This window comes from Anomaloglossus baeobatrachus, chromosome 6 (assembly GCF_048569485.1).
Source record: "Anomaloglossus baeobatrachus isolate aAnoBae1 chromosome 6, aAnoBae1.hap1, whole genome shotgun sequence".
Taxonomy (NCBI): domain Eukaryota; kingdom Metazoa; phylum Chordata; class Amphibia; order Anura; family Aromobatidae; genus Anomaloglossus; species Anomaloglossus baeobatrachus.
Window position 1 is genome coordinate 322,008,148 of NC_134358.1, and position 23,522 is coordinate 322,031,669.

At 48.2% G+C, this 23,522-nt stretch overlaps 1 protein-coding gene across 4 annotated transcripts in view; it reads left to right on the forward strand.

Annotated features, from left to right (window-relative positions):
- Positions 1 to 23,522, forward strand: part of TMEM245 (transmembrane protein 245) — a 142,870-nt gene that overhangs the window by 112,029 nt on the left and 7,319 nt on the right. For 3 of the 4 annotated variants that reach the window (XM_075314929.1, XM_075314931.1, XM_075314930.1), the window contains 2 exons: positions 678 to 778; positions 2,881 to 3,055. In XM_075314929.1, coding sequence (XP_075171044.1) covers positions 678 to 778; positions 2,881 to 3,055 — 276 coding nt within the window. Of the gene's footprint in view, positions 1 to 677; positions 779 to 2,880; positions 3,056 to 23,522 lie in introns of those variants that run through there. The other variant, XM_075314932.1, reaches the window with a different exon arrangement.

Consider the following 23,522-nt stretch of genomic DNA (forward strand, 5'->3'; position numbering starts at 1 on the left):
TAGCAGTGATTTTTAGTATTTTTATGGTACACACATAGTAAAAATGTTAGATATTTTGGGACTTGTACACATTTCTTTTGAACCGTTGGTTTCTCACCTGTCTGCCTACACCACTTCCATAACAGTAGGCCTTACCATTGCTGCCCTTAAGTATATAATGAGGTCCTCTATGTAGCTTTCATTTTTTTCTGCATGTCTGCATTACCAGAAAGGTGCCTGATTTTCTGACATTTTTTTAATGCCTACATGGATGTGCGTAACTTCTCAGCTTCTGCATTTACCTATAAAGGGATGTATTTTGTAAGGGCAACTAAAATAAATTAATTCTTAAAGTGCCCCCCAATTATTGAAAATGTGGGCTGCTAACATACGTGCTGTATATGTGCATTTCTCTTCACTAAATTGTATGCAGCTAGCCAATAACATCCAAGTCTACTCAATACCCGCTCCGGTCTGTAGTGCATAACTGAATATTAATATATTGTCTGTATAGACATTTGGGCACTAAACAGTCCAGAATAATGTCCTTGAAATACTGATCCCTTTATAAATCAATATACGTTGTGTATATTTATATATGAATGTATGTTACCTATATACATTGTGTATACTGTCATATTTCTGCTGCATTATAATTGGTATTTGGGTTTTCTACTTGTTTTGTTCTTGATATTTAGGGGTGTATTTGATGCTTCCCTAAAAATGGCTTGCTTCTATGGATTATATACTTGGCTTACTCATACAGTCTTTGGGATAAACATTGTCTTTATACCTTCTGGTAAGAAGTTTCTTTTTGTTTTATTGAAGTTGCTTTAGTAAGGTAATCCCAACCTGTGTATGCATGACTACAATGTGGTGGAGAAAGTTGGAATCTGGGCAGTTCAATCCTATTACAGGAGAATTTATGGTACCCATTCATCAGATACTGACTTTATTATTGATTATTAGGAAATGAATGCCAAGCTTGATAAATTGTGACTGCAAAATGGCAGAATGTCCATGCCCAGAGGAGTTAATCTCTGAACTCCAAGGCAATCCGTTGTCTTTAAGCTTAAGGCTATGTGCGCACACTGCGTTTTTTTTTGTGACCACGAAGATGCAGCGTTTTTGGCCCCAAAAAACGCACAAAACCACATCCACGGCAAAAACGCATAAAAAAACATGCGTTTTGATCCGTTTGTGGATGCGTTTTTCTCCATTACATTCAATGGGTGAAAAACGAAAAAATAATTGACATGCTGCATCTTTGTGGTCACCAGCCTAAAGGGTCATTCTGCAAGTAAATAGTGTTAAAATGCTATCTGGCCATGTTATTGAAAGTGCAGCTACCAGAAGAAAATGAAAGGGAACCTGTCCGGTGCAATATGCAGCCAGAATCACGAGCAGTTCTGGGTGTAGATTGCTAATCCCTGCCTAACTGTCCCTGTATCTAGCAGCATAGATAAAGAGATCTATAGAAAAAGTATTTCTAATGATATTTTATCATATGCTAATGAGCGAGGGGACTAGTCCTCTGGGCGTTTGTTCCCCTGGCTACTCTGCTCCATTAGCATGTTAGCACACTCCTGTGGGCATGCTATCAAGCTAATGAATGTGCAGTGTCAGAGGATGATCACACTCAACTCTCCGAGCCATGGCCGCCCAGTGCAGGATTTTGGCTCAGTGCGTATGACCCCCGAGTTTGGGTCATGCGTACTATGAAGCCGGGTGTACGCATCCTGGCTTGAAACTGAAGTAGTGCGTGTGACCCAAACTTTGGGATCATGCACACTACTTGTCATGGCAGCCAGGAGTCAGTTGAAGACCTCCATGTCATTACGGTACTCCTGTAAAAACCACACAGGCTGACGTTCATTGGAGACTGTAATATTTTCTATATACAGCAATGTTGTGGCATTGCTCTGTATAGAACAAGTGATCAGACCATTGCAGGTTCATGTCCTCCAAGCGAATTATTAAATACAGTAAAAAGTAGAAAAAGAATGTTTTATGAAAATATATAAAAAAAAAATTTAAAGATCACCCCCCTACTACATTCAGAATTTAAAAACACACATTTTTTTTATATTGCTGTGTTCTTGAAAGTCTAATATATTAAAATCTAAAATAAATTAATACAATCAGTAAAACGTGTAATGAGAAAAAAATCTAACGGCATAATTCGTTTTTTTGGCCGCTGCAACATTAGAAAAAAAATTAATAGATGATCAAAACATTGTATACACTTCAAAATAATATCAATAAAAACAGCAGCTCAGTGCTCAAAATCCAAGCCTCACACATCTTCAAAATGGAAATGTTAACGGCTCCGGAAAGTCTCAGCACAAGATTTTATTCGTCCAGATTTCTGATTTTTTTTTTTCTTCCACTTATATAAAACAAAAGCTGTACATGTTTGGCATCTACGTAATCGTGGTGACCTAGAGAGTCACACTGCCAGCTCAATTTTATGGGAAAAGATTAAAAAAAAAATCTGCAGAATTTCATTTTTTTTTTTTTTTGCTATTTCGCCACACTTGGAAATTTTTTCCACTTACCAAACATTTTAACATATGATGTAATGGTGTCATTCAAAAGTACAACTTGTCCTGCAAAAAACAAGGCCTCATATGGCTATATCGACAGAGAAATGAAAAAGTTATGGCTCTTTGAAGAAGAGGAGGAAAAAATGATAGCACAAAAATTAGAAATCACTCAGAGTTAAGCCCATATTGATATATAACTATATCATGAATGTGTTTGGGTAAATGGCTAAAATACCAGAACTTGTTACTATTGAAATACGTCTGTACCATGTTGTATATTTCTGATATATAATGTGTGGTGGCACATTTCGGATATGTAATGGAGCATTTTTCTCTTTTCCCTTGCATGTACAAGCTTTGGCAGCTATTCTTGGAGCAGTGCCTTTCCTGGGCACTTACTGGGCAGCTGTACCTGCGGTTTTAGACCTGTGGTTTTCTCAGGGTGAGAGCTGTAAAGCTGTACTGCTTCTTGTGTGCCATTTGCTGCCAACGTATTGTGTCGACACTGCTATCTACTCTGATATATCTGGGTAAGTAATGAAACACCAATTAACCTGCTTTATTATACCATCTCAGTTAAAACGTGACCTTAGTGCTGTAGGTTCCATTTAATTTTGAATTGTACCCTTATCATTTGGTTCTTTCATTTTAGGCTATGTGCACACGCTGCGTTTTTTTTGACGCTGCGTTTTTTGTACGTTTTTGGCCGCTAAAAACGCACCGCGTCAAAAAAGCGTCAAAAAACGTGTGCGTTTTTGCCGCGATTTGGTGCGTTTTTGACTGCGTTTTGCTGCGTTTTTGATCTCTGCGTTTTCCTGCATTTTTCCAATGCATTGCATGGGGGGAAAACGCAGGAAAGAATTGACATGTCCATTTTTTTTTTAAGCTCAAAAACGCAGCTTAAAAAAAAAGTTGTGTGCTGACAGCAAAAATGAAAACTCATAGACTTTGCTGGGGAAACAAAGTCATGCAGTTTTGAGGCCACAAACGCACCCAAAAAACGCGCAAAAACGCCGCGAAAAACGCACTGTGTGAACTTACCCTTACAGTGTTTGCGATCCTGCCATTGACTTTGATTACAGGCCCCATACAGGGCTGATTCTAGCTTTCCTGTTGCCTGAGACAGAAATTGACATGCTGTGTAATAGAAACCTTCTCTGAATAAATGCATTTTGTCATTGTTTTTTTGGTTTTGCTTTTATGATAAAAATTGCTTCCTTTTACGGTAAAAATGGCTTGTGAAACATGTTTGTGGCAATTCCAAACTTTCATAAATTTAAAGAAGAACAATTGGTTTGATGTCATTTTTTTGCAACCCCTGACGTTTTTTTTTCCCGTCCATGGAGATGGAATTTTTTTTTTTTTTAATTTTGTGTACTGAACAGACATTTTTACTGATATTTATTTGGGTCATAGACAACATTTTGATACATTTTATTGCATTTTTTTTTTTTTAAAGGAGATGAAGTGCCAAAAAAGGGCAATTTTACGTTTTGATGAACTAGACGTCTATGGATGCACCGATGGCAAATGTTTATTTTTTAATTCTTTTTTTTTTCTCTATTTGTCCACTAAGGGAGTTTGAATCTGCAATTGTCTAATTTCTTTTTTACTGTATAGGTTATAGAACAAATCACACTTGCCCATGAGGTTCAGCCTGTGGCACATGCTTGGGGACGTCAAATACAAAGGATCAGTGATTCATTCCTAACAAAAATATAGTTATAAGTTATTGGGGTTGTCCACTACTTGGACAACCCCTTCTCATTCCATTAGTCCACTCCATACACCCACTTCTGACACATGCCATACATGTATGGCGGATGTAATGGAGGGGTTGAAAATAATAGTGACATTACAATGTCTCCTGTTTAAAAATGTCTGCCCATGCTGTACCCCTTAATTGCTTCTTATTGTTCTCCCTGTACAAAAAATGACCCCCACACTATACCTCTAACATACATTACTTCTACAGTGTTCGTCTCTATGAACTAAAACCATGGCACCGTTCCTCCTTAATGATCTACTAGAAGGTGGCCAGATTCTAACGCATCGGGTATTCTAGAATTTATTGTGTAGTTACTGTATGATTTTTGTTATATATATATATATATATATATATATATAGATGTTGTCGTTGCCAAGTATTTGTGTACTGCGCTGTAAATGTTCTGGGTGTTGTCTGGGTGGGGGGGGGGGGTGAGAATGGTGTTGTTTGTATGTTGTGTTGTTTGTCGAGCGCTGTGTGTCTGCAGCATTGTGTGTGTGTGTTTGGTGCAGTGTATGTTGCGCGGTTTGTGTGGGTGTGTGTGTTTTGGGGGAAGGTATGTTTTGTGCAGTGTGTGTGTGTGTGTGTTGGAGGAGTAGTCCTGGAGGGAGAGGAGTATAATAGGAATAGTCCTGGGGGGAGGAGGACAATAGGAGGAGTAGTCCTGGGGGGAGAGCAGGATAATAGGAGGAGTAGTCCTGGGGGAGAGGAGGATAATAGGTGGAGTAGTCCTGGGGGGGAGAGGAGTATAATAGGAGGAGTAGTCCTAGGGGGGGAGAAGAAGAATAGGAGGAGTAGTCCTGGGGTGAGAGGAATATAATAGGAGGAGTAGTCCTGGGGGGAGAGCAGGATAATAGGAGTAGTCGTCCTGGGGAGAAAGGAGGATAATAGGAGGAGTAGTCCTGGGGGGAGAGGAGGATAATAGGTGGAGTAGTCCTGGGGGGAGAGGAGTCTAATAGGAGGAGTAGTCCTGGGGGAGAGGAGGATAATAGTAGGAGTAGTCCTGTGGGGAGAGGAGGATAATAGGAGGAGGAGTCCTGGGGGGAGAGGAGGATAATAGGAGTAGTCGTCCTGTGGGGAGAGCAGGATAATAGGAGGAGTAGTCCTGGGGGGAGAGGAGGATAATAGGAGGAGTAGTCCTGGGGAGAAACGAGGATAATAGGAGGAGTAGTCCTGAGGGGAGAGAAGGATAATAGGAGTAGTAGTCCTGGGGGGAGAGGAGTATAATAGGAGGAGTAGTCCTGTGGGGAGAGCAGGATAATAGGAGGAGGAGTCTGGGGAGAAAGGAGGATAATAGGAGTAGTAGTCCTGGGGTGAGAGGAGTATAATAGGAGGAGTAGTCCTGGGGGGAGAGGAGGATAATAGGAGGAGTAGTCATGGGGAGAGAGGAGTATAATAGGGGGACTAGTCCTGGGGGGAGAGGAGTATAATAGGGGGAGTAGTCCTGGGGGGAGAGGAGGATAATAGGAGGAGTAGTCCTGGGGGAGAGGAGTCTAATAGGAGGAGTAGTCCTGGAGGTGAGGAGCATAATAGGAGTAGTCGTCCTGGGGGGAGAGGAGTATAATAGGAGAAGTAGTCCTGGGGGGAGAGCAGGATAATAGGAGGTGTAGTCCTGGGGGGAGAGCAGGATAATAGGAGGAGTAGTCCTGGGGGGAGAGCAGGATAATAGGAGGAGTAGTCCTGTGGGGAGAGGAGGATAATAGGTGGAGTAGTCCTGGGGAGAAAGGAGGATAATAGGAGGAGTAGTCCTGGGGGGAGAGGAGTATAATAGGAGGAGGAGTCCTGGGGAGAAAGGAGGATAATAGGAGGAGTAGTCCTGGGGGAAGAGGAGTATAATAGGAGGAGTAGTCCTGGGGGGAGAGGAGGATAATAGGAGGAGTAGTCCTGGGGGGAGAAGAGGATAATAGGAGGAGTAGTAGTCCTGGGGTGAGAGGAGTATAATAGAAGTAGTCCTGTGGGGAGAGGAGTGTAATAGGAGGAGTAGTCCTGGGGGGAGAGCAGGATAATAGGAGGAGTAGTCCTGGGGAGAAAGGAGGATAATAGGAGGAGTAGTCCTGGGGTGAGAGGAGTCTAATAGGAGGAGTAGTCCTGTGGGGAGAGGAGGATAATAGGTGGAGTAGTCCTGGGGGGAGAGGAGGATAATAGGAGGAGTAGTCCTGGGGGGAGTGGAGAATAATAGGACGAGTAGTCCTTGGGGAGAGAGGAGGATAATAGGAGAAGTAGTCCTTCGGAAGGGGAGTATAATAGGAGTAGTAGTCCTGGAGGAGAGGTGTCTGATGGAGGAGAGGTGTCTGATGGAGGAGAGGTGGTCCTGGGGGGAGGTGTATAGGTGCCCAATGTGTGTGGGGGGCGTGGCCGAACGGGGCAGACGTGGCCGAGCGGGGAGGCGTAGCAGAGCGTGTGTCGGCGTGGCCGAGGGGGGGGCAGAGATTGGGGGCGTGGCCAAGGGGGGCAGAGTGTGGGGGCGTGGCCGAACGGGGCAGAGGCCGGACGGGGGGCGTGGCCGAGTGTGAGGCAACTATGCAAAGCGGTTTCCATAGTTACCTGATGTGTATCATTGTTATCAGCGTACGTGTGCCGGGAGTCGGGGTATGCTAGTAAGCATGGTACAGATCAGGTAAGTATTCAAAGAGACAGTGCTGGGTCACTTGTTGGTCTTCTGCTGTGCAGCACGCATCAGCGTGTGACAGCGGGAGACCAACGATCTGAATGGGCAGGGAGCCGGCATATGCTGGTAACCATGCTACACAATATTACCCGATGTGTTTCATGGTTAGCAGCGTACCCCGCCCCCCGCATGCACGGGAGCCCACACCAGCGTACGCCGGCAACCCCAGCAATGCGAGGGTATGTGTCGGCTGGGTTGCTGGCGTACGCTGGTGTGGGCTCCCGGGGGTACAGCACTCACCTGGGAGTCGGGGCTCCGTGTCGGTTCGGGGAATGCGTGCGGGGGGCGGGGCCAGAGCGAGCGTGCAATGCGTGAGGGGGGCGGGGCGTGGCCGAGTTGCCAATGCGTGCAGGGGGCCGGGGCGAGAGGCCAATCCGTGTGGGGGGCAGAGCCTGGGCGAGACAGACAGAATAAGGCAATTATATATATAGATAAGTGCCACATTGTCTGCTGTTATGAACTACAGCTGCCACACTGCGTTATGGACTGTGTGGGGACATCATACTGCGTTATGGACTGTGTGGGGACATCATACTGCGTTATGGACTGTGTGGGGACATCATATTGCGTGATGGGCTGTGTGGGGACATCATACTGCGTGATGGGCTATGTGGGGACATCATACTGCGTAATGAGCTCTGTGGGGACATCATACTGCATGATGGACTGTGTGTGGACATCATACTGCATGATGGGCTCTGTGGGGACATCATACTGCGTGATGGACTCTGTGGGGACATCATACTGCGTGATGGACTGTGTGGGGACATCATATTGCGTGATGGACTATGTGGAGACATTATATTGCATGATGGGCTCTGTGGGGACATCATACTGCGTGATAGGCTTTGTGGGAACATCATACTGCGTAATGGGCTTTGTGGGGACATCATACTGCGTGATGCGCTGTGTGGAAATATCATGATGCGTGATGCGCTGTGTGGGGATATCATGCTGCGTGATGGACTGTGTGGGGACATGATACTGTGTGGTTGGCTGTGTGGGGACATGATACTGTGTGGTTGGCTGTGTGGGGCCATGATACTGTGTGGTTGGCTGTGTGGGGACATGATACTGTGTGGTTGGCTGTGTGGGGACATCATACTGTATGGGGAGTTGTGTAGGACATACTTTGTGGAGACAAACTGCATGGAGGCGGTGTGGGTACATCATATTATGCTATTTGTTTATCAAGGTGCAAAAGCTGAATAACACAAGTGGTATTATTCACCTGTTATAAAAAGCAGTATACTTTCTTTGTCGCTCCATTGGGAGACCCAGACAATTGGGTGTATAGCTATTGCCTCTGGAGGCCACACAAAGTATTACACTTAAAAGTGTAAGGCCCCTCCCCTTCTGGCTATACACCCCCAGTGGGATCACTGGCTCACCAGTTTTGTGCTTTGTGCGAAGGAGGCAACACATCCACGCATAGCTCCACTTTTTAGTCAGCAGCAGCTGCTGACTATGTCGGATCCACCTCCCGGCCGGGCCGCTGCTCTTCTGCAAACAGGGTGCACTCTATAGGCAGAAAGAGTGATGACCCCCGTTCCTCTTCAGGAACAAGGTCACGGTTTTTACCCCAAATTCTTTGCGGTACCTATAACAACGGGCCGTTCCGTCCCGTTCTGGATCTAAAAATGCTCAGCAAGCTCGTGGACACCAGGCGGTTCCGGATGGAATCCCTCCGCCATGTCATCGCCTCAAGGTCCCAAGGATATTTCCTAGCATCATTAGGCATCAAGGATGCTTATCCACACGTGCCGATTGATCCAGAGCACTAGCGTTTCTACGCTTCGTTATAGGAGACGAACACCCTCTGTTCGTAGCTCTACCTTCCGGCTAGCGACAGTCCAACTGGTCTTCGCCAAGGTCAGGGCAGCAGTAGTCACAGTCCTGCACTCTCAGGGTCACTCTGTGGTCCCGTATTTAGACGATCTACTTGTCAAGGCACTCTCTTAGGAAACATGCCAACACTGCCCGAACGTTGCGCTGGAGACTCTCTAGAGTTTTGGGTGGATCATCAACTTTTTAAAGTCAGATCCGACCCCGACCCTATCGATAACATATCTAGGCATAGAGTTTCTTACTCTCTCAGCGATAGTGAAGCTGCCGCTAGACAAACAGCATTCACTACGGGCTGCAAGCTCTTCTTTAAGAACCAGTCGCACACATTGAGACGCCTCATGCACTTCCTACGTAAGATGGTAGCAATGGAGGCAGTTCCTTTCGCGCAGTTTTACTGCGTCCACTACAATGGGACATTCTCCGCCATTGGGACGAGGAGTCGACGTCCCTCAACAGAGTCGTCGTTCTTTCTCAGGCGGCCAAGGAATCTCTACGGTGGTGGCTTCTTCTCACCTCTTGGTCAAAAAGAGGGTCCTTCCTATCCCCGTCCTGGGCGATAGTTACGACAGACGCGAGTCTATCAGGGTGGGGAGCAGTTTTTCTCCACTACAGCGCTCAGGGTACGTGGACTCAGCAAGAGTCCACTCTTCAGATCAATGTTCTTGAACACAGAGCAGTGTATCTTGCCCTACAATCCTTCCAACAGCGGCTGGAAAGCAAGCATATCCGACTTCAGTCGGACAGCTCCACAGCGGTGGCATACATCAACCACCAAGGAAGAACGCGCAACCGGCAAGCCTTCCAGGAAGTCCGGCAGGTTCTGATGTGGGTGGAAGACACGGCATCCACCATATCCACAATTCACATCCCAAGTGTGGAAACTAGGAAGCTGACTTCCTAAGTCGCTGAGGTGTGGCCGAAAGAGTATGGTCTCCTCACCCGGACGGGTTTCAGGAGATCTGGCGCCGCTGACAGAGGCCGGACGTCGATCTAATGGCGTCACGGCACAACAACAATGTGCCAGCTTCATGGCACGGTTTCACAATCATCGAGCTCTGGCGGCAAACGCCTTAGTTCAGCATTGGTCGCAGTTCCAGCTACCTTAGGTGCCACCTCTGGCATTGTTGCCCAGAGTACTGCGCTAGATCAAGACCGACTGCGGCCGCGCCATCCTCGTCGCTACAAATTGGCCGAGGATGTTGTGGTACTCGGTTCTGTGGTGCCTCACGGTAGGCTAACCGGGGGCACTACCAGACCAATCAGACTGGCTGTCTCAAGGGCCATTCTTCCATTTGAATTTTACGGCCCTCAACCGGATGGTGTGGCATTGAGTCCTGGAACCTAGTGTCGTCAGGATTACCTCAGGACGTGGTTGCCACCATGAGACAGGCTAGCATACCAACGTCCGCCAAGATTGACCACAGGACGTGGAAGATGTTCTTATCTCGGTGCTCGGCGCAGGGTGTTTCTTCCTGGCCGGTTGCATCGTCTATGTTTCCTTCCTTCCTGCAATCTAGGTAGGAAAATGGGTTGTCGCTCAGTTCCCTTTAGGGACAAGTCTCAGCGCTATCTGTATTTTTTCAGAAACGACGACTTCCTCAGGTACGCACGTTCCTACGGGGAGTTTGTCTTCTCAGCACTCCGTACAAGCGGCCGTTAGAGCCCTGAGATCTGAACAAGGTTCTAATTGCTCTCCAGATGCCGCCTTTCGAGCCTTTGAAGGATGTCTCCCTTCCCGTTTTTCACGGGAAGTGGCCTTCTAGTAACGGTCTCGTCTCTTAGGAGAGTTTCCGAGCTAGCAACGCTCTCATACAAACTCCCTTCCTGGTCCTTCACCAGGACAGGGTAGTTCTGCGTCCGGTTCCGGAATTTCTCCCTAAGGTGGTATCCCATTTTCATATCAATCAGGATATCACCTCACCTTCTTTGTGTCCTCGTCCAGTCCATCAATTTCAGAAAGATTTGCATCTGTTGGTTCTGGTGAGAGCACTCAGGTTCCACTTCCCGCATGGCGCTCCTGCGCCACCCGGATGCACTCTTTGTCCTTGTCGCTGGTCGGCGTAAACAGTCGCAAGCTTCCAGATCCACCCTTGCTCGGGGGCTCGAGGAACCAATTCTTGAAACCTACAGTTCTACTGGGCTTCTGGTTCTCTCAAGGCCGAAGGCCCATTCTACCAGAGCCGTGGGTGCATCCTGGGCATTACGGCACCAGGCTACGGCTCAGCAGGTGTGTCAGGCACCCACCTGGTCGAGTCTACTTACTTTTACCAAGCATTATCAGATGCATACCTACGCTTCGGCAGACGCCAGCCTAGGTAGATAAGTCGTTCAGGCGGCGGTTGGCCACCTGTAGGAGAGGGCCGTTTGACGGCCCTATCATGAGGTATTCTTTTACCCACCCAGGGATTGCTTTTGGACATCCCAATTGTCTGGGTCTCCCAATGGAGCGACAAAGAAGAAGGGAATTTTGTTTACTTACCGTAAATTCCTTTTCTTCTAGCTCCAATTGGGAGACCCAGCACCCGCCCTGTTTTCTCGGGGTTTTTCTGTTTTTTCGGGTACACATGTTGTTCATGTGGTATGGTTCAGTTCTCCGATGTTTCCTCGGATTGAATTGGTCTTTAAACCAGTTATTGGCTTTCCTCCTTCTTGCTTTGGCACTAAAACTGGTGAGCCAGTGATCCCACTGGGGGTGTATAGCCAGAAGGGGAGGGGCCTTACACTTTTAAGTGTAATACTTTGTGTGGCCTCCAGAGGCAATAGCTATACACCCAATTGTCTGGGTCTCCCAATTGGAGCTAGAAGAAAAGGAATTTACGGTAAGTAAACAAAATTCCCTTCTTTGACGAGTTGCCATGATGAAATTACTATTACAATAAGCAATATCATCACCTATATTAGCAGTATCAGCTAGTATAGATGTTTAATTCTGCTTAACCCCTTCAGCCCCAAGCCTATTTTGATCCTAAAGACCAGGCCATTTTTTGCAATCTTGACCAGTGTCACTCTATGAGGTTATAACTCTGGAACGCTTCAATGGATCCCGGTGATTCTGAGACTGTTTTTTCGTGACATATTGGCCTTCATGTTAGTGGTAAATTTAGGCCGATATTTTTTGCGTTTCTTTGTGAAAAAAACGGAAATTTCGCAAAAAGTTTGAAAATTTTGTAATTTTCAAACTTTTAATTTTTATGCTCTAAAACCAACGAGACATATGACACAAAATAATTAATAAATAACATTTCCCACATGTCTACTTTACATCAGAACAATTTTGGGGGAAAAAAAAAAAATTAAGGAAGTTATAGGGGTTCAAAGGTTATGAGCAATTTCTCATTTTTACAACAAAATTTGCAAAGCCACTTTTTTTAGGGACCACATCACATTTGAAGCGATTTTGAAAGGTCTACATGACACAAAACACCCAAAAGTGACACCATTCCAAAAACTGCACCCCTCAGGCTACTCAAAACCACATTCAAGAAGGTTATTAACCCTTTAGGTGCTTCACAGTAACTAAAGCAATGTGGAAGGAAAAAATGAACATTTTACTTTTTGCAACAAAAATGTTAATTTAGCCGCAGGTATTGCATATTCACAAGGGTAGCAGGATTAAATGAACCCCCAAAATTTGTTGGGCAATTTCTTCTGAGCACGCAGATACCTCATATATGGCGAAAAACCACTGTTTGGGCGCACGGCAGGACTCTGAAGGGAAGGAGCGCCATTTGACTTTTTGAACAGAAAATTATCTGGAATCATTAGCCGCACCATGTTGCGTTTGGAGAGCCCCTGAGGTGCCGAAACAGTGGAGCTTCCCCACATCTGACCCCATTTTGGAAACTAGACCCCTCATGGAATTTATCTAGATGTTTATTGAGCACTTTGAGCCTCTGGGGGCTTCACAAAAGTTAATAGTTGAGCTGTGAAAATAAAAAAAAAAAAAATTTTACCACAAAATTGTTACTTCAACCAGGTAGCTTTTTTTTCACAAGGGTATCAGGAAAAATTGCACCATAAAATGTATTGTGCAATTTCTCCTGAGTACACAGACACCTCATATGTGGTGGAAATCAAATGTTTGGGCGCACAGCAGGGCTCAGAATGCAAGGAGCGTCATTTGATGTTTCAAATGCAAAATTGTCTGGGATAATTAGCGTATTCCATGTTGTGTTTGGAGACCCCCTGAGGTGCCGAAACAGTGGAGCTCCCCCACATGTGACCCCATTTTGGAAACTAGACCCCCATGGCATAGAAAAAAAAACAGGGCGCACGCACGAATGTTCTGCAAAAAAAGGGGGGGGGACTACCGTGTTTCCCCGAAAGTAGGACCCCCCCGAAAGTAAGGCAGGGTGGGGGTTTCGGGGGGGTCCGCCAATGTAGGGCACCCCCCGATTGTAAGGCAGGGTAGCGGGGGGGCCCGGGGAATGTAAGGTCACGGCGTAATGTAAGGCCTCCTCCGGTGAATGGCCCCCGCAATCTCGCCGGCCTGCGGCGCGTCCCGGGTCAACGCTCTTCCTGCTTGATGCTGATTAACCGATCAGCCTGTTCGTCACAGGCTCCCTGCTGGCCATCAGCTCGAGCTGTGATTGGCCAGTCAGCCGGCTCGCAGCTGATTGGCCGAATCAGCCGCGACGTCACCGCCTGCAGGCTCGCTCCCATTGGTCCAGCGTCCCCGGCGTCCCCGGCAGAAGGAAAGTAACGGTAAGTTCCGAAACTCTCTCTCTGTGTGTGTGTACGGTATGTGTACGGTATGTGTATGGGTGCCGTATGGGGCTGTATGTGTCAGTGTGTGTGTGTGTGTGTGTGTGTGTGTGTGTGTGTGTGTGTACGGTACCGGTACGATATGTGTGTGGGTGCCGTGTGGGGCTGTACCGGTATCGTATGTGTCAGTGTGTGTGGTGGCAGAGTGGGGGGCAGAACCACTGTATGGGGAGGCTGCAGGGGGGAGGATGGGGTGGATGCCGGACTCTCAAACAATGGGGAGGCTGCAGGGGGGAGGATGGGGTGGATGCCGGACTCTCAAACAATGGGGAGGCTGCAGGGGGGAGGATGGGGTGGATGCCGGACTCTCAAACAATGGGGAGGCTGCAGGGGGGAGCGGGGAGGGGGAAATTGTTATTTTTTTTTTCTCCAATGTAAGGCCTCCCCCGAAAGTAAGGCAGGGTGGGACTTTTGGGGGTAAAATTAATGTAAGACAGGGCCTTACTTTCGGGGAAACACGGTAGGTGTGATGGAAAAAAGAAGTCTTGTCCAAAGTCGAGTACGACTGCAGTACGATTGCTGATCAGGTACCTAATTGTTCAAGTTTTGTTTTGTTTTTTCTTTTTTTTATTTGGGGTGCACAAAGAAAAGCAAAAACTAGAGCAACAATTACGTACCTGATGAGCCAATCACGTAGCTGATCAGCACTTGGCGGCAAGCAGGTAGGGGAGGAGGGGGGGAGAGATAGTGGGAGATGCGATTGGGGATAGTTAGAAAAGAGCCACGAACATTACTTACAGGATGGATCAGAACAGCGGCAGATGGGGGGGCAGCGGCATATAAAGGGAGCATCTGTGAATGTGAGACGGCGGCGGCTGGGATAGGGTGGGGGCGGATGGGAGAGGGCGCAGTGGATGCAGGAGCAACAGAGGATGGGGGGGAAGGAGGGATGGGGGGACGGGAGGGAAGGGGAGTGGGAGGTGAGATTGGGGATAGTTACCCTACAGGATGGATCTAGGCAGCAGGATCACAGGAGATGAAGGAGGCAGCAGATCGGGGAGGGTGAGAGGTTGGAGAGGGAGTGCAGCATAGATCACGGAGGAGACAGGTGAGCAGAGCACAGATCACGGGGGTGAGAGGTGAGGGAGAGCGAACAGCAGATCACAGGGGTTACAGGTGAGGGAGCACAGATCACAGGGGTTACAGGTGAGGGAGCACAGATCACGGGAGTGACAGGTGAGGGAGCACAGATCACGGGAGTGACAGGTGAGGGAGCACAGATCACGGGGGTGACAGGGGAGGGAGCGCACATCACGGGGGTGACAGGGGAGGGAGCGCACATCACGGGGATGACAGGAGAGGGAGCGCACATCAAGGGGGTGACAGGGGAGGGGGCAGGTAGCCGATCACGGGGGTGAGAGGTGGGGAGGAGCGGGCAGCACATAACGGAGGGGAGGGGGGCGAGCAGCACATAACGGAGGGGGCGAGCATCACATAACGGAGGAGAGGGGGCGAGCATCACATAACGGAGGAGAGGGGGCGCGCAGCACATAACGGAGGAGAGGGGGCGCGCAGCACATAACGGAGGGGAGCGGGCTGGCAGCACATAACGGAGGGGGCGAGCAGCACATAACTGAGGGGAGGGGGCGGGCAGCACATAAGGGAGGAGAGGGGCCGGGCAGCACATAACGAAGGAGAGGGGGCGCACAGCACATAAGGGAGGAGAGGGGGCGCGCAGCACATAACGGAGGAGAGGTGGCTCGCAGCACATAACGGAGGAGAGGGTGCGGGGCCGGGCAGCACATAAGGGAGGAGAGGGGGTGGGCAGACGATCACGAGTGGAGGGGGCTGGCAGCACATCACGAAGGTGAGGGGGCGAGCAGCCGATCACGAGGGGGAGGGGCCGGGCAGCAGATCGGGGGGAGCGGTGGCACTGTGGCAGATGGAGGGCGGCGGATCGGGAGGCTTTTCGCCGGTTTCATACAGTGCAATGGCAGCGCGGCAACTTCCGGGTCCCATGCTCCGGTCACATAACCGCATGGGATCGGAGCTTGTCGCCCTGCCATTGTACACTCACTGTGCTGGCGTGCTGCAGGGACCGACAAGTGAAGCTGATGGGGGCGGTCACCGGCAACAGGTCCACTGTGATTGGAGAGATCGGTCACAAGGCCGATCTCTCCAATCAGAGCTACTGGAGCTGGGGGAGGGTGATCCAGTGAGGTCACCCAGCTCCAGCCAATGGCCAGTGCTATAGCTGCACTGGACAGGGCTGGATTTCAATGTTTCAGTCACTTTAAATGGCTGGAACATTACAGTGGCTGTGATTGGTTGAGCGGCGTTCGTCAGCCAATCACAGCCTCCGTACGTCCGGGGAGGAGGCACCACCCCTCCTGAGGTCAGGTACAGGTCCCCTCCTCCCCAAATCTGCGGTTTGTGTTAACCTATTGCAGTCATCGGAGGCTCCGGTGCCGCGATTCCGCCATGACGGAAAGATCCGTCCTTGGTCTTTAAGGCCCAGGGCACCATGACGGATCTTTCCGTCCATGGTCGGGAAGGGGTTAATAGTGTGATAAAGATTAATATAAAATACTATTATTATTATTAATAATAATAATAATAATAATAATAAGTAGAATTGTAGAATTACATGTGACCCTTCACAACTGTTACAATCTCTCAAGTGACCTTGGATAAATCAGTTGCCCACCCTGGTCTAGAAGATAGGGTTATTATAGAAGACAGTGGTGGGGAATGCTCCATCTAATGCTTTTAGCAAGAGACACAAAAGAAGATTTATTTTATGTCGTTATTTTAGCACTTCAGACTTAAAATATTTTCTTAGTTCTTGTCTCCTAAACTAATTTAATAAACAAATGTATTTTTTTGGCTGCTAAATTTAAATGTCAAAAGTAAATAATTCCTTACCCCATCTATTTTTAGCTACTTTTAATGAATGTACATTTCACTAGCTTGCTTCTCTTAGCAGTCAGTCAATGAAAAATGCAGAGCACATGCATGCCATCTATATGCTATGCTTTTCTTCCTTATTCTTATTCACATGTGAATAGCTTCATAAAGTATAATGCGTCAGTGCAAACATTTGGCAGGACATTGATGACGTCTGAATAAGGTCGTACACTGGAGTAGAATTCCCTGAGTGAGATATATGTGCAACAGCCACATTTACCTCGGTTCTACGTCTGATGTCAGTGAGTGGCAGCCTGTGTAGTTGGAAGAATAATTAGCTCTTTATTTGAGCTCTTTGGAATGTACCTATATTTTTACATTGATTGCTGAAGAAATAGGATCAAATTGTTATCAAATCACAGTACTAATGTTGTGACTGGTTCCTTCTCCCATATCACACAATCAATAGAGCGAGAGGTGGCTGTACAATCCAATAACAGCGAGAGAGCGACAAAATGAAGAGAGCAGGAGCCGGCATCTGGCAGCTGCGGTAAGCTGTAACCAGGGTAAACATCGGGTAACCAAGGTGGTTACCCGATATTTACCTTCATTACCAGCCTCCGCCGCTCTCACGCTGCCAGTGCCGGCTCCCTGCTCTCTGCACATGTAGCTGCAGTACACATCGGGTTAATTAACCCGATGTGTACTATAGCTAGGAGAGCAGGGAGCCACCGCTAAGCAGTGTGCGCGGCTCCCTGCTCTCTGCACATGTAGCGACGTTATGATCTCTGCTGCGTCGCTGTGTTTGACAGCTAAGCAGCGATCATAACAGCGACTTACTAGGTCGCTGTTATGTCACACAAAATGGTGACGTAACAGCGACGTCATTGTCGCTGTCGCTATGTGTGAACCCAGCCTTAGGGTACCTTCACACTTAGCGATGCAGCAGCGATCCGACCAGCGATCTGACCTGGTCAGGATTGCTGCTGCATCGCTACATGGTCGCTGGTGAGCTGTCAAACAGGCAGATCTCACCAGCGACCAGTGAACAGCCCCCAGCCAGCAGCGACGTGCAAGCGACGCTGCGCTTGCATGGAGCCGCCGTCTGGAAGCTGCGGAGACTGGTAACTAAGGTAAACATCGGGTATGGTTACCCGATGTTTACATTAGTTACCAGCGCACACCGCTTAGCTGTGTGTGCAGGGAGCAGGGAGCCGCGCACACTGAGCGCTGGCTCCTTGCTCTCCTAGCTGCTGTACACATCGGGTTAATTAACCCGATGTGTACAGCAGCTACATGTGCAGAGAGCTGGAGCCGGCAGCACAGGCAGCGTGAGAGCTGCAGAGGCTGGTAACTAAGGTAAATATCGGGTAACCACCTTGGTTACCCGATGTTTATCTTGGTTACAAGCTTACCTCAGCTGTCAGACGCCGGCTCCTGCTCCCTGCTCGCTTCATTTGTCGCTCTCTCGCTGTCACACACAGCGATCTGTGTGTCACAGTGGGAGAGCGCCTTTGAAGAAAACGAACCAGGGCTGTGTGTAACGAGCAGCGATCTCGCAGCAGGGGCCAGATCGCTGCTCAGTGTCACACACAGCGAGATCGCTAATGAGGTCACTGCTGCGTCACAAAAAGCGTGACTCAGCAGCGATCTCTGCAGTGAGCTCGCTGTGTGTGAAGCACCCCTTAGGGCCAGGAACACTACAGGGGGTGATTTACCTACAGACAATACAATGTACACACAAGCAATACAAATAATGGACAGTGAATTACGCCTAAACATTAACCCACACACAAAATGGTACATGACCCACCATATCCCACCATCACAAATATAATAATATATAGATCCCCGTTTAGCATAATTTCTTTTCACCAAATGTTTGGGGTTTTTTTTGGTCATTTGATTAAAGTTGGCTCAATTGCTATTTTAACAGAAATAAGCCATACAAATTGTATTTGTTCATTATGTAAACTTTTATTTTCTTCTAGCTGTATGAGAATTTTTTTTACAAGAAAGGTATTTTCAGCCTCTATTTCTTATGCAATTATATTTTCTCAGCCTTGTGGAGTGATCCAGCATATTATGGGTTTCCAGTGTAGATATTAACTTCCTCAAAGGCTGCCTAGCCATGTTGTCTGAGTTTTCAGGTCTGAGGCATTTGTAGCTACCATTTTCACTAAATATTTTGTTAACTTAGAGCACCACTCTGGCATTTTTTTAGTTTCACTGATGGAGTGAAATCACTAATGTATGGTCCCTGCCCGTAGTAAAATACTTACGAGATGCCATCTTCTGTTCTCAGCACCATTCTGGTTGTCTTCTGTTTGTGGCCTTCCGTATTACCTCAGTGTTTGCTGGGTGAGCCGGAAATCACTTCACATTGTAAGTCTATGACAGTCAGAATGAGGCAATACATTCATCAGCGCTTACAGTGAAAGCTTGTAACTGTTACTTCTGACTTCTGGCCAGTCAGGAGCTGTGGTCACAAGATGGTGGAACTGGAGTTGAGCAGAAGACAGCTGTTAAGTAACAGTCACTCTGGTGGTGAAATAAAAAAAAAACTTGCCAAAGTGGTGCTCTAAACTAAGCAACAAGACTTTGATATGGTGATGATCTCCACCATTTTGTCAGCAATGTATATATGTCTCAGTGGCACTTCAAATATTATGTTGTAACTTGTAAATATTTTTGATGGATCACAGTCAATATTAAATGCTACAAGGGGCTGAATCCATTCCACGGCAATATAATGCTGAAGGCCCTGAGATTTTAAATCAACCTGGAGAGATTCTCTGTACCTATCTTGTAAAACAGTGACCGTAATTGATATCTAGGTATATGTCACTAAGAACAATATCCTCCTCTGATCTCTAGACACCGGGGATCCCACATTTCAGCCAAACCAGGTTTTCAAATATATCACTCGGTTTTGCTTAGTTTAAATGACAATAATTTCCTGTATCGTCATCCCATTGACTTTAGTCCTCAGGGGATTAAATCTTTCAAGCAGTCAATGCACCGTAGTATGCCATATAAGCTGGCCACAGCCACATGGATGGGGCACACCACAAGGGTCCACACAGTGATTATAATATTCTCACAGGTCTAAGATGGACCTTGTATACAAGTAGAGGGGGGCATGTCTTCAGTGTGGCGCTGTTCACTGTGCATTGACTGCTTGTAAGATTTAATCCCTGAGGAATATGAAGTCAATGGGATGACGATACAGGAAATTATTGTCATTTAAACTAAGCAAAACCAAGTGATATATTTGAAAACCTGGTTTGGCTGAAATGTGCGATCCCCGGTGTCTAGAGATCAGAGGAGGATATTGTTCTTAGTGACGTGTACCTAGATATCAATTACGGTCACTGTTTTACAAGATAGGTACAGAGAATCTCTCCAGGTTGATTTAAAATCCCAGGGCCTTCAGCATTGGGTTGCTGTGGAATGGATTCTGCCCCTTCTGGCATTTATTATTGACTGTGATCCATCAAAAATGTTTACAAGTAAAGTTTATGAATCTGGTTGAGACCCCCCCTGATGAGCCCTTACATTATATTGGAAGAGAGAAGGGCGAAACGCGTAGGGAAATTCTTGCAACAAGTTGTGAATTTTTGTTGATTAAATCTTAATTATCTTACACAGACATGTGGACTGATCTATATCTGACGAAAAAAGTAGGCCCCTATCCCTCAAAATATATGAGACTCTTGTGATATATACTTACCCTCTCTAGACTGTGCACTAACTATCTTCGGGCTCTTTTGGTGAGACACAAACCTTCCAACTATTGTAAAGGAGCACTGGTGTCTAGAGTAAGGGAGGGAACCACTAGGGAATAGTCGTCGTTGAACGGGGGCGTTATTATCTGTAGGACGCCGACTTCTGTATGTCAGGAAGGGAAAGGATAGGGATAACATCTATCTCGTTCCCTCTCCTTTTTCTTCCTTAAATACTGTGATTTTATTATATGGTGTATGTAATGTATGTTGTGGCATATATGTTTAATAAAATTTATAATTTTAATAAGGTAGTCTATAGATTGGTTTTGGTAGTTTTAGTATACAACCACAATGTTGAAGCAGTAGTATATCCTATCGTGTGTTTGACTACCACTGCAATGAATAGTATATTTCTTTGTCGCTCCATTGGGAGACCCAGCCAATTGGGTGTATAGCTTCTGCCTCTGGAGGCCACACAAAGTATTACACTTTTAAAAAAGTGTAACCCCTCCCCTCTGCCTATACACCCTCCCGTGGATCACGGGCTCCTCAGTTTTATGCTTTGTGTGGAAGGAGGCACACATCCACTCATGCATTCTCATACATAGTTATGTCGGATGGAAGAAAAGAGGACCCCGATGGGGTCCCCGGCATGTTCCCTTCTCACCCCTCTATGTCGGCGGTGTTGTTAAGGTTGAGGTACCCATTGCGGGTACGGAGGCTGGAGCCACATGCCGTCTCCTTCACCATCCCTTATGCGGCTCTGGGAGAAGTGGGATCCTAAGCGGTCATCCATGAGCTGGGACCGCGCTCCATCCGCAGCCCCTGGTGGAACCTGCCGGACCGGAGCTTCTTCACCCCCAGGGACCGGGCCCTGCAACTGGAAGGTACTCTGTGTCCCCATGTGGGGACTGTACAGAGAGGGTCGCACCTTATCCCCGGAAGCTGCGGTAGTTCCGTCCGTTGTCTTTTCGGCGGACTTCCGCGCCGACCGTGCCTGCTTGTCGGGCACGGCCTTAAATTTAGTCTCCGGCTTCGCCGCGGCCTAGTCGCGAAAAATCCTGCCCCCGAGCCTGCCTGTCAGGGGTTAGGGCGGGATTGCCGACATGACGTCGGCTTTGAGGGCTGGAGCATCTTGCATGTTTCCCTCCCCCCTCATTGACCACTGTGGGGACTCCAGATTCCCGCTCTTTACTGGCGCCGCCCTCGGCTCCACACCCCCCCCTGAGAGCTCCGGCAGCCATTTTTAGCATTCTGCCGGTGGATGCTACTCAGCAGCAAAGCTCTGCAGCTCCGGGGGATCCACGAAAGGGAATCTGGAGGACATACTCCGCTCGTTAGCGGTTGGTAAGCCACACCGGTCACCTGGTGCTGGTCCCCCTAGGGTGCCGGGGGATATATATATATATATATATATATATATATATATATATATATATATATATATATATATATATATATATATATATATAATCTGTTCGGAAAGGCTGTATACCCTTTTCCTATATACACTCAGTGGTCACTCTCCTAAGAGACAACAGCATGTCGTCCACAAGGAGCAAAGCTACTAAGGCACAGATGTTTTTCGTGGCCTGTACCTCTTGTGGGGCTATGTTGCCTGCGAGATCCACCTACCCTCACTGTGATCAATGCTCGACTCCTGCCACGCTTGCTCAGCCGGAGCCTAGGGCACTTGTGGGCCCCTCGGCTCATGTAGATCCCCCTGCTCCCACTGAACAGGCTGCAGGGACAGCGTCACTGTCGTTGGCCTCTTTCGCTGAGAAACTCTGTCACTTTCTCAGTCCATTGCACAGTCTATGGACAAATGGTCATCTAAGCTCCTTGAGGCTTTGCAGTCCAGACCGGGCCCTTCACAGGCCCCGGCCCCTGTTAGTCTGTCTCCTCCAGGCCCTTCTAGGTCCGCGCCGCAGCGCGCTCCTAGGTAGCCCCTAGGCCCCAGGCGGAGGACTCCTGCCCGGACCGCAGCCCCAGACACCGGCTAAGCGGCCTCGCTGGGACTCTTCCCCGGCCTCCTCACGCTGCTCTGGATCCCAGCTTGAGGACTCTCAGGACGACGAGGCGGACGTGGGAGCTCAGGGCTCTGACCCTGACTTCGCCCTTAACCTTGATACCCCTGAGGGGGACGCCTTAGTAAATGATCTTATCTCGTCCTTCAACCAGGTGTTGGATCTCTCACCACCGCCGCCTCCTGCAGAGGAGTCGGCTTCTCAGCAGGAGAAACACCAATTTCGATTCCCCAAACGTACGCGCAATACGTTTTTTGATCACTCTAACTTCAGGGACGCTGTCCAGAAGCCCAGAGCGGTTCCGGACAAGCGCTTTGCTAAACGGCTCACTGACACGCGTTATCCCTTTCCACCTGAAGTCGTTAAGGGCTGGGCACATTCTCCCAAGGTGGATCCTCCAGTCTCTAGATTGGCTGCTAGGTCCGTTGTGTCTGTTGCCGATGGCTCATCCCTGAAGGATGCCACTGACAGACAGAGCTCTTGGTGAAGTCTATTTATGAGGCCACGGGCGCGTCTTTCGCCCCGGCCTTTGCGGCCGTGTGGGCTCTCCAAGCAATCTCGGCATGTCTGACTAAGATTAATGCTGTCACGTGGAATTCTGCTCCACATGTTTCTTCCTTGACCTCTCAGGCATCAGCATTTTCGTCCTACGCCATGAACGCCGTCCTGGACTCCGCTAGCTGTACGGCTGTAGCATCCGCTAACTCCGTGGCAGTCCGCAGGGCCATGTGGCTGCGCGAATGGAAAGCAGACTCTGCTTCCAAAAGGTTCTTAACTGGTTTGCCTTTTTCTGGCGACCGTTTGTTTGGCGAACGGTTGGATGAGATTATTAAGGAATCCTCGGGAAAGGACTCCTCCTTACCCCAGTCCAAACCTAAGAGACCTCAGCAGAGAAAAATCCAATCGAGGTTTCGGTCCTTTCGTCCCTCTGCCAAGCCCCAGTCCTCTTCGTCCAACCGGCCGGAGAAAGGCCAGAGGAACTCCTATGCGTGGTGGTCCAAGTCACGCCCCCAAAAGGCCGCAGGAGGCACTGCCTCCAAGACGGCCTCCTCATGACTCTCGGCCTCATCTAGCCACATCCTTGGTCGGTGGCAGGCTCTCCCGCTTTGGCGACGCCTGGTGGCCACACGTTCAAGACCGATGAGTGAGAGACATTCTGTCTCATGGTTACAGGATAGAGTTCAGCTCTCGACCTACGGCTCGTTTCTTCAGAACCTCCCCACCCCCCGCACAGGCCGACGCACTTTTTCAGGCAGTGGACGCTCTAAAGATATATGGAGTTGTGACTCCCGTTCCTCTTCAGGAACGTGGTCGCGGTTTTTACTCCAACTTGTTCGTGGTGCCAAA